At 32.9% G+C, this 12,655-nt stretch overlaps 1 protein-coding gene across 3 annotated transcripts in view; it reads left to right on the top strand.

The window, feature by feature from the left end:
• The window catches only part of raph1a (Ras association (RalGDS/AF-6) and pleckstrin homology domains 1a), a 110,835-nt gene that overhangs the window by 71,699 nt on the left and 26,481 nt on the right, over nt 1–12,655 (top strand). For all 3 annotated transcript variants that reach the window (XM_061879475.1, XM_061879476.1, XM_061879477.1), the window contains 2 exons: nt 2,134–2,316; nt 7,051–7,125. In XM_061879475.1, coding sequence (XP_061735459.1) covers nt 2,134–2,316; nt 7,051–7,125 — 258 coding nt within the window. The remainder of the gene's footprint in view (nt 1–2,133; nt 2,317–7,050; nt 7,126–12,655) is intronic.

Here is a 12,655-nt window from a genome sequence, read left to right as displayed (position 1 = left end):
CCGGACCATATGTCGCACCCCCGGCCAACTTATAAAAAATACTGCGACTTATAGTCCGAAAATATACACAATGGATTTGAAATCAAACAATCAAGATGTGCATTAAGTGCAGACTTTGAGCTTTAATTGGATTTTCATGGCCAGGTGTGTGTTATTCCCTTTTTTTTTTGTCATTTATTTCATTTACAAAGAGCAGATAATAGGGCTACATGGCAAGCTTCTGGTTGAGTTTTTGACCATTCCTCTTGACAAAATTGGTGCAGTTCAGCAACATTTGTTGGTTTTCTGACATGGACTTGTTTCTTCAGCATTGTCCACACGTTTAAGTCAGGACTTTGGGAAGGCCAATCTAAAACCTTAAAGGCCTACTGAAACCCACTACTACCCACTACGCAGTCTGATAGTTTATATATCAATGATGAAATATTAACATTGCAACACATGCCAATACGGCCTTTTTAGTTGACTAAATTACAATTTTAAATTTCCCGGGAGTTTTGTCTTGAAAACGTCGCGTAATGATGACATGTACGCAAGACGTCACGCGTTTTTAGGAAGTATGAGCGCTACGCACACACACAGCTAAATGTCGTCTGCTTTAACGGCATAATTACACAGTATTTTGGACATCTGTGTTGCTGAATCTTTTGCAATTTGTTCAAATAATATTGGAGAAGTCACAGTAGAAAGATGGAGTTGGGAAGCTTTAGCCTTTAGCCACACAAACACACGTTGATTCCTTGTTTAAAATTCCCGGAGGTGAAACTTTACTATGGAGCACAGCGCGGTCAAGCAGACATGGATCCCGACCACATGTCAACCAGCAGGTTTCAGTGAGAAAATTTGTGGTTAAAAAGTCGCCACTTACCGGATATCAGCTGAGCTTGTGCCGTCCGTACAGCTGCCGTCGACTCTCCTGAGACACTGCGCGTCAAGACACCCGTGGACAAACACTTCCGACTATCAGGTACTATTAAACTCACTAAAACACTAGCAACACAATAGAAAGATAAGGGATTTCCCAGAATTATCTTAGAAAATGTGTTTAAAACATCGGAATCCGTCTCAATGTAATCGCGTTTTTTTTTTTTTAACTTTTTTTTTTTTTTTTTTTTTTTCTTTCTAGTCTGTCGCTATTAATATCCTCAAACACGAATCTTTCATCCCCGCTCAAATTAATGGGGAAATTGTCGTTTTCTCGGTCAGAATGGCACTTTTTGTTGGAGGCTCCCATTAAAAACAATGTGAATATGTAAGGAGCCCCCACACTTGCGACGTCATCGTCTGCGACTTCCGGCAGAGGCAGGGCTTTTCTCTTAACACCGACAGTTGCAAACTTTATCGTGGATGTTCTCTACTAAGTCCCTTCAGCAAAAATATAGCAATGTGGCGAATTGATCAAGTATGACACATAGAACGGACCTGCTATCCCCGTTTGAATAAGAAAATCTCATTTCAGTAGGCCTTTAATTCTAGCCTGATTCAGCCATTCCTTTACCACCCTTGATGTGAGTTTAGGGTCATTGTCCCATTGAAACACCCAACTGTGCCCAAGACCCAACCTCTGGGCTGATGATTTTAGGTTGTCCTGAAGAATTTGGAGGTAATCGTCCTTTTTCATTGTCCCATTTACTCTTAAGTAAAGCACCTGTTCCATTGGCAGCAAAACAGGCCCTGAGCATAATACTACCACCATTATGCCCGACGGTTGGAAAAGTGTTCCTGGGATTAACCTCCAAACATATTGCTGGGTATTGTGGCCAAACAGCTAAATTCTTGTTTCATCTGACCATAGAACTTTCCTCCAGAAGGTCTTATCTTTGTCCATGTGATGTCATAATACTATGATTATGTATGAATGTGTGTATGTGTATATATGTTTATTTCTGCATACATGTATTTATATATATGTGTGTAAATATGTATATTTATATGTTTGTATATGTAAATATGTATATTTATATATGTGTATATACATATATGTTTATTACGTTACGTTCTTTTACGTTTGTGTCCTTCTGTCGATTATCAGGCTCCTCTGCTGGTCGCAGCCGTGTATTACACTCCATTTTACATCCATACAATGTGGTGACTTGTTAACGATGAATTATTGTCCTAATTGCTTCTTGACAGGTGCGCTCCATCGCCCACTCTTCACGCTCCTCCATCACCTCGGCCTCAGGAACCTCCGTCAACTCGGCTTCCTCCATGGACTCTCTGGACAACGTTCACCACGCAAACCAATCCGACAGCCCTCATACCGCTTTAGCCCCGCCCCCAGCCAACGGTGCCAGCCAAGGTCGTGATAGCACGGAGGTAAGCAGTCATTTTGATCCATGCAAAACATTCCACATTGGACGTCTGCGAGTTCTACTCTTCTCTCATATTTTATTATACTTTATAAATCATTATGTCTATATACAATTATACTATTCTATTTTATTATACTTCATAATTCATTATGTCTATATATTATTATACTATTTTATTTTATATTACTTTATAAATTATTATGTCTATAGATTATTATACTCTTCTATATTATACTTTATAAATTATTATGTCTATGTATTATTATACTCTTCTGTATTGTTATACTTTAGAAATTATTATGTCTATATATTATTATACTCTTCTATATTTTTATACTTTATAAATTGTGTGAACATATTATTATACTCTTCTTGTTTATTATACTTTATAAATGATTATGTCTATATATTATTATACTCTTCTATATTATTATACTTTATTAATAATTATTTTTTATATATTATTATACTCTTCTGTATTATTATACTTTATAAATAATTATGTCTATATATTGTTATACTCTTTTATATTATAATACTTTATACATTCTACATATGATTATACTCTTTTTGTATTATACTTTATAAATTATTATGTCTATATATTATTATACTCTTCTATATTACTATACTTTATAAATTATTATGTCTATATATTATTATGCTCTTCTATATTATAATTTATGAATTATTATTTCTATATATTATCATACATTTCTATATTATACTTTATAAATGATTAAGACTATATATTGTAATACTCTTCTATATTAATATACTTTATAAATTACTATTTCTATATATTATACTTTATAAAGAATGATATTCCTATATATTATTATAATCTTATATATTTTTATACTTTATGAAAAATTATGTCTATATATTATGATACTTTTCTATATTATTGTACTTTATGAATTATTATGTCTATATATTATTATACTCTTCTATTTTATTATACATTATAAACAATTATGTTCCTGTATATTATTGTACTCTTATATATGATTATACATTACAAATTATTATATTCCTATGTATTATACTCTTCTTTATTATTATACTTTATAAATTATTATATTTCTATATATTATTATACTTTTCTATATTTTTATACTTTATAAATTATTATATTAATATATTATTTTACACTATAAATCATTACATTCATGTATATTATTATCCATCCATTCATCCATCCATGTTCTACTGCTTGTCCCTTTGGTATACTCTTCTATATTCTTATGCTTTATAAATTATTATATTCTTATACTCCACCATATTATTACAATTTATAAATAATTATGTTCCTATTTTTTGTTATACTCTTCTATATTATTATTATACTAGATAAGTTATTATATTCCTATATATTATTATATTTTATATCTTACTATACTTCATAGATTATTTACAATTTTGTTGTACAATGTACAATGACAATAAATATATATTCTATTCTATTCTCTTATTATATTTCTGTATACTTTTACAGTAGTCTGTATTATTATACTTTAGAAATATATATATTATTCTATATGATTGTATTCTATATTATTTTACTTTTGAAGTAATTATCTTTCTATATTTTCTAAAATACTATTATCTAATATACTTCATAAATAATTATTTTCCTATACATTATTATACTTTTCCATATTATTATAATGTATACATTAGTATATGTATACTCTCATTGTGTTATACTTAATATATTATTTTGCTTTCATATATTATTGAACTTTATATATTAGTATACTCCTATACTTTATATAGTATTATACTCATATTACTATACTTTATATATTACTATACACTTATATATAATTGTACTCATACATGTTTACACTTGATATATTATTATAGTATTATATATTATCCATTTATCAATTTTCTACCGAGCGAGGGGTGCAGGAGCCTCTCCCATCTGCTATCCCACTTCTCTATATATTATACTGTATAATTGTACTCTTCTATATTAATATACCCTATATATTGTTACTCTTTATATATTTTATACTCTGTTATTTTACTCTATATATTATTGTACTTTGTATAATATCACATTTGATTTATTGTAACAGTCTTATATGTTATTATACTCTATACATTTTATACAATGTAATATTATTATATTATGTAATAATATATCAGTTTACTCTGCTTTTCATTTTCTTGAGGAGAGTATAACGAGCCTGAAGCTATAACACAATTTCACATCTCGCCTTTTACAAAATTGTTTTTTTAGACGTCAGCAGGATCCACTACTCGTCTTCATCTTTTCAATCAGGCATATTGACGTCATACTCAATAAACACAACCTTATATCTGTTTTATTTCATGTTTGAGCCCTAACCTGCATTAATCCACACACACACACACACACACACACACACACGCACACACACGCACACACATTCCCTAATCGTGTGCGTACGCGTATGACCTAAATATTAAAGCACATATTAATACTTTCTATAAAATGACTTCTAGAGACAGAAGCTTTCATTTTCCGTCTTGCTATGATGTATACAGTATATCTTATCAAGGGACAATACTATAACAAGTCAACTTTTATATATATTAGATACACATTAGAGTAGTCACTGTACAGCTTGTAGAGCAGTATAGATTTACTAACATTTCCAATGCGTGATGAATAAATACACTTGTGGTCATTAGTAATACGTTCTAAAAGGCAGGGGAAAAAAGATTTCAACAAAACCAAAGACATTTTTCCCACAAATATGAACGAAAATATATTTTATATAGAATAATTCTCGTTGCACATGTAGGAAACAATGTGAAATACATATCAATAATTGAGTAGAGGAGCGGTACCTTGTGTTTGTCATCTTCTTTATCACAGGGCTGGCACTCGCAACTTACTTTGGCCCTATGTTGGATTATTTTACTGTCGTACTCCCAAAAAAAATTACAGAGACTGATATTTAAAATATTTATTGAAGCACGCTAAAGAAGTTAGCATCTTCTTCCTACTAGTGAGGTCCGCCTCTTCCTGTTCGATGCACAATAAGTACAAACTATGAAGTCCATGTTTCTATTTTCCCACCCAAAGTCCGCTGGGATAGGTTCCAGCGTAGCCTCGACCCTAAAGAGGACGAGCGGTGTAGAAAATGTATAGATGGGGTCGGGCTGGGTGATATGGCTGATGACTGTATCCTGATTTAAGTGCTTTCGCTCGATAACGATAATTTGTGATATTTTTTTTCGACCTATGGAAGGAGCAGGAGAAAAATATATTTTATTTCAAATGTAACCTTCCTCTGATCATAATCCCTCAGCTATCAAGGCAGAAAAGAAAGGAAATGTCAACACAAGCATGGAAAACACTCAATGTCAATAAAATAGTAAAATCACATTAAAAACTTGACAATACGCTCTTAAAAATAAGGAATATGTAAGAAATGCTTCACAAAGTGTAAGAAAATAGTGTAATGTGTGAACATGTCAGTCAACATAGAGAAACCTGAGAAGAACTGTTGTCTGCAGATTAAGTGCCAGAAAGTTACAGCTGTGCTCCAAAGGCTGAGCTCAGGTGTGGTATTAGCGGTACTTCATTTACAGACCGCATTGGTCTGACTACCGTCCAATAAAGTGGTGACTTTCCCCTCTTTTATCCACAATTTCTTCATTTGGACTTTCTCTTCTTACTGCATGCAGAGAATCAACCACTAGAAGACCAAACCTGACAGTTGATACTGTTACCTGATTGGCTGTTAGCGTGTCACAACCATTGATCAGCTCAATTACCAGAGAGCGAGAGTGTCTTTTGTTCATGCAACCAACCTTGCTTTCTTCCGACAAATAAGAAAAAAATATTGAACTTTGTATGTATGTATGGATGTATGTATATATATGAATGTATTTATTTATATATATATACATATATATATATATATATATATATGTATGTATGTATGTATTTATGTATGTGTGTGTGTGCGCGTGTGTGTGTGTGTGCGTGTGTGTGTGTGTGTATGTATATAGGTATATTGTATATATATATTTATATATACATATATACACACTATATATATATTTATGTATATGTATGGATATATATATATATATATATATATATATATATATATATATATATATATATATATATATATATATATATATATATAAAATATTGTTTTTTCGCCCAGTCCTTAAATGGGACCTAATTTAAATATTGTATCAATATTGTTACACTGTCAATGACACTCACCAGAGTTAATACACGGGATCGCTATTGCTATTGGGGCGGTTTAGCTCGGTTGGTAGAGTGGCCGTGCCAGCAACTTGAGGGTTGTAGGTTCGATTCACACTTCTGCCATCCTAGTCACTGCCGTTGTGTCCTTGGGCAAGACACTTTACCCACCTGCTTCCAGTGCCACCCACACTGGTTTGAATGTAACTTAGATATTGGGTTTCACTATGTAAAGCGCTTTGAGTCACTAGAGAAAAAGCGCTATATAAATATAATTCACTTCACTTCACTTCACTATTAATATGCTAAATTGCCATTTTTTCTCATATTGCTAACAAGAAGTACAACAAATAATACCCAACAGAATAAGTCAAATTTCAAAAAGACATTTCAGTGGTCAGCAATTCAGATGTGCATGTGTCTAGTGTTCTTCCCACGCAGGTTTCCTTCCTTCACCACACTAATGTCCCCGCATGTATTCACCACGGTCTTTGTGTTGTCTCTCGTCCCCTCAAGCACTCGTATCTGGACAGGGAAACCTCTCTGATTCTGAGGAACATGGCGGGAAAGCCTTCACACCTGCTGACCAAGGTGATGCCACGCACCACTACTTTTCCTCTTCTGTCACTTTCCTGCTCTCTTCACACTTGTCTACTTTCTCACTGTCACAAGGACTGGATTGAAACATTACTTAGCTTACAAGGTTTGAAAAATTATTTATTTTTATCCGTTCCAGTGGCAAAATGTTTTCGGGGTGCTGAAACCCAAAGTAAAGGAAATTAGACGATAATAAAATCATGCTAACCCTAACCTTAGTAGTAAATATACCAACAGTGTTACACTTGCGGCCTGCTTTATGAAAGTTTGCGTGTACTAAAACACGTGCTAACCAAAAATCGACTAAGCGTATCCAAAGTGGATTGTGTCCGCATAGTGAGCAGAATAAGCCGTGCTATCGATTTTGCGTCCGTGTCTTCATTAATATGCTGAATATACTGAATATTTGTACACTGAATTTTTTTAGATTGACTGTTTATACACAAAACATTTTTTTTCCAGACTAAATTTTTATACTCTGAATTTTTTTTGGACTGAATTTTTATACACTGAATGTTTATACATTGACTAATTTATACACTGATTTTTTTAGACACAGAATTTTCTTACACTAAATGTTTATACACCAAATTTTTTTAGACGGAATATTTATACACTGATTTTTTTTTCCACTAAATTTTTGTACACTGAATTTTCTTTGACAATTTGTTCTGCAATTTAGAAGTCAGATAATTAATTCACTTCATAAAATTCAGACACAAAAAAACTCTGTTACATAAATTCAGTGTCAAAAAAAAATTTCGTAATAAAGACACGAACTAACTTTAATGGTATCCTTCGTCCTACGTGTTTGTGCCAATATTTTGGACATTCAGGAATAAAAAATATTACGCTCATCCTCTATTCAGCAACATCCTCTTATAATTGCACAGCTACTAAATGATTCAATTCAATTGATGCGTTTTGTTGTCATGTGATATTTTTTTAATGACGTTCTTTTGTTGACATAGAACATATATCCTATATCGGTGCTTCTCAAATTGGGGTACGCGTACCCCTGGGGGTACTTGAAGGTATGCCAAGGGGTACGTGAGATTGTTTAAATATATTCTAAAAATAGCAACAATTCAAAAATACTTCATAAATATATTTATTAAATAATACTTCAACAAAATATGAATGTAAGTTCGTAAACTGTGAAAAGAAATGCAACAATGCAATATTCAGTGTTGACAGCTATATTTTTTGTGGACGTGTTCCATAAATATTGAAGTTAAATATTTATTTTTTTGTGAAGAAATGTTTAGAATTAAGTCAAAGAATCCAGATGGCTCTCTATTACAATCCCCAAAGAGGGCATTTTAAGTTGATTACTTCTATGTGTAGAAATTTGTATCTATAATTTAATCACTTGTTTATTTTTCAACAAGGTTTTAGTCATTGTTACATCTTTTTGTCCAAATAGTTCAAGAAAGACCACTACAAATGAGCAATATTTTGCACTTTTACACAATTTAATAAATCAGAAACTGATGACATAGTGCTGTATTTTACTTCTTCATCTCTTTTTTTCAACCAAAAATGTTTTGCTCTTATTAGAGAGGGTACTTGAATTAAAAAAAATGTTCATAGGGGTACATCACTGAAAAAAGGTTGAAAACTACTGTCCTACATGATAGTCTTAGTAGTGCAGCCTTCCTCTCGTTTTATTGATCCTAAAAACTAGTTTTATTGGTTCAAATAACTAGTTTTATTGATCCTAATGACTAGTTTTATTGATCCTAATAACTACTTTTTTGATCCTAATAACATTTTTCTGAAAAAACTCTCCTGAAGGAATCAATAAAGTACTGTCTATCCATCTATCTATGTTTTATTGATCCAAATAACCAGTTTTATTGATCCTAATAACTACTATTATTGATCGTAATTAGTTTTATTGATTCAACTAACCAGTTTTATTGATCGTAATAATCTGTTTTATTGATCCAAAATAACTTGTTTTATTGATCCTAATAACCTGTTTTATTTGTCAAAAATAACTACTTTTAATGATGCTAAAAACTACTTTTATTTATCCTAATAACTAGTTTTATTGAAATAATAACCTGTTTTATTTATCCTAATAACTAGTTTAGTGATCCTAATAACTAGTTTTATTGACCCCAATTTAATTTTTCAAAATAGCCAGTTTTGTATATCCCAATAAGTAGTTGATTTCATCCCATTACCTGTTTTATTCATCAAAATGATAGGTTTTATTAATCCATGTAGTAAATTTGAATGACCCAAATAACCATAAAAAAATCAAAATAACTAGGTTTATTAATTCGAATAATTTGTTTTATTCATCTAAAAACTAGCTTTATTCATCCAAGGCTAATATCCTGTTTTATTGATCCCAAATATAAGTTTTATTATTCAAAATAAATAATTATTATTAAAGGCCTACTGAAATTAGATTTTCTTATTTAAATGGGGATAGCAGGTCCATTCTATGTGTCATACTTGATCATTTTGTGATATTGCCAGGTTTTTGCTGAAATGATTTAGTAGAGAACATCAACGATAAAGTTCGCAACTTTTGGTCGCTAATAAAAAAACCTTGCTTGTACCGGAAGTAGAAGCCGATGTGCGCGTGACATCACCGGTGTGAGGGCTCCTCACATCCGCACATTGATTACAATCATAGCCACCAGCAGCGCGAGCGATTCTTACCACGAAAGCGACAATTTCCCCATTAACTGGAGCGAGGATGAAAGATTCGTGGATAAGGATAGTGAAAGTGAAGGACTAGAAGAAAAAAGAAAAAAAAAAAGACAGGGCTGTGGGAGCGATTCAGATGTTATTAAACACATTTACTAGGATAATTCTGGAAAATCCAATAACGTCACAAGCACGCGTCAACATAAGCGTCATCATTCCGCGACGTTTTCAACAGGACACTTCGCAGGAAATTTAAAATTGCAATTTAGTAAACTAAACCGGCCGTATTGGCATGTGTTGCAATGTTAAGATTTCATCATTGATATATAAACTATCAGACGTGGTCGGTAGTAGTGGGTTTCAGTAGGCCTTCAATGATCCCAACAAATTGTTTTATTAATCAATAGAATGTATTTTGTTGATCAAACAATCAGTTTAATTGATCCCAATCATAATTTTAATTAAAAAAAAAGCTGTTTTATTCCAACTAGGTTTAGCATCTAGACGAGGATTTCAAATTGGGGTGGTGGTCTCAAACAAGAGTAGTCGTTTTCGTACTGTAACTAGAGTCTTACTGTTTAAAGTAAGGCCTTTTTAAAGAAAATTACATGTGATAACAAAAATGTGAAAATGTCACAAGAAAAAATTTGTTCAAGCATTAACTTTTCCTTTTTTAGGAACACATTTTAGAATTACACTTGAAAAATAGGTTTTCAATCTCAATGGGATTTTTTCCAGGTTAAATTTAGGTTACATTAAAAAATAAATATTTAAATAAAAAAGAACTTCCACAGACATGCACCTGGGGATAGGTTGATTGGCAACACTAAATTGGCCCTAGTGTGTGAATGTGAGTGTGAATATTGTCTGTCTATCTGTGTTGGCCCTGCGATGAGGTGGCGACTTGTCCAGGGTGTACCCCGCCTTCTGCCCGATTGTAGCTGAGATAGGCGCCAGCGCCCCCCGCGACCCCGAAAGGGAATAAGCGGTAGAAAATGGATGGATGGATGGAAAAAAAGATTGTTACAAGAGAACAAAGTCGTATTTAATACAATGCTGTACTTTTTTTCTTTTCTTTTTTTTAATTATTACTAATATATTCCTGTGTCTTGTTGTAGTAAAAAGTTGTATTTTATTTTGGAAAAATGATGACTTCAAAACCTGACACATTCAAGACTCTTCCTGACTGAGCAGACTTGTTTAATAGCGGCTTAAAAGCATTTTTCCTTTCGAGCACTAAGCTCTCAGATTATTTTCTCATATTCCTGCACTGACAAAGTCTCGTCATTGCACTTGTTTCATGCGTTACAATATGCTGGCTATATTTAGTGCCGTGTTTCTATGTCAGTGTCACACACACGCACGCACACACACACACACACACACACACAGACATTGATGCATCGCATCTGCTTTCTGCCGTTGTTTGTCTACATTTGTGACCTGATACCTAATAAAATCACTGTAACCACCAGGTGTCGCTAAATTTAAAAAAAATACCACTCCATTTCAATTTAAAGACAATACACCTTTGTCATAAGGTCAGTGTTTTCCACATTTTCTGTTGATATCAGATCATGATCGGCATCGGGCAATACTCAACGTATCGTTGGGAACATTACTCAAACAATGCGACACGTTAGCCAACACTCTCGATGCTTTTCATTATCGTAATTATTCACCTATCTTATTGTTGTTGCATAATCATTTTTCTCACATAAAATCCCTGACAGGACTTTTGAGCCTAATAAATCCCTGCTTATTTGTATTATTCTTGCCTTGAAAGCACAATAGTTATGCAATACTCCGGTATTTTCAGTAGCTTAACCGCTAATGCTATGTGCAGCTGCTAATTTTATATTTATTTTTTCTCAAGGGAGCCAACCGTTTTTTTTTTAACCAAATTTCTATTAAGCTTTCTAGTTTGAATAAAACGGTCTATTTAGTTTAAAATAACTTATTATTGGGATCAATAAAAACTGGTTCCTTTGATTAAACGTCAATTGGTTTTACTTTGGGCAAACTCTGCAAACTTAGCATTCTATCTCGGCTAACAAAGTCACTTTCTGCTAAAACTAAATACCGTGACCTCAAATTAACTATATATTTACATTTATTACGGAACACATACATTTAACTGTAAATCAAGGAACCGCATAGCAAACTTGTGTTTTGTTACCTGCAGCGTGTCAAAGAATCCAAGATGGCGGCCGTATAGCAAGTTTGCCTTGCTGGCTAGCTAGTCCGTGGTTAAACACAAGCTAGTACAATAACATTGAGCTATTATGGGTTAAAAATACATTATGATCTCAAAATGTGCTAAATATCTTTCTTATAATATCCGCCATCTTGTTTTCCCTTCCGCACCACTCACACTCGACATCGAAAAACACATACAAACACATACATTTTCAAAACCCAAAATTAGTGAAGTTGGCACGTTGTGTAAATGGTAAATAAAAACAGAATACAATGATTAGCAAATCCTTTTCAACTCATATTCAATTGAATAGACTGCAAAGACCAGATATTTAATGTTCAAACTGAGAAACTTATTCTTTGCAAATAATCATTAAGTTAGAATTTAATGGCAGCAACACATTGCAAAAAAGTTGTCCCGGGGGCATTTTTACCACTGTGTTACATGGTCTTTCCTTTTAACAACACTCAGTAAACGTTTGGGAACTGAGGAGACGAATTTTTGAAGCTTTTCAGGTGGAATTCTTTCCCATTCTTGCTTGATGTACAGCTTAAGTTGTTCAACAGTCCGGGGTCTCCGTTGTGGTATTTTAGGCTTCATATTGCGCCTCACATTTTCAATGGGAGACAGGTCTGGACTACAGGCAGGCCAGTCTAG

Source organism: Nerophis ophidion, linkage group LG19 (genome assembly GCF_033978795.1).
Source record: "Nerophis ophidion isolate RoL-2023_Sa linkage group LG19, RoL_Noph_v1.0, whole genome shotgun sequence".
Taxonomy (NCBI): Eukaryota; Metazoa; Chordata; class Actinopteri; order Syngnathiformes; family Syngnathidae; genus Nerophis; species Nerophis ophidion.
This window is presented reverse-complemented; position numbering and strand designations above follow the sequence as displayed.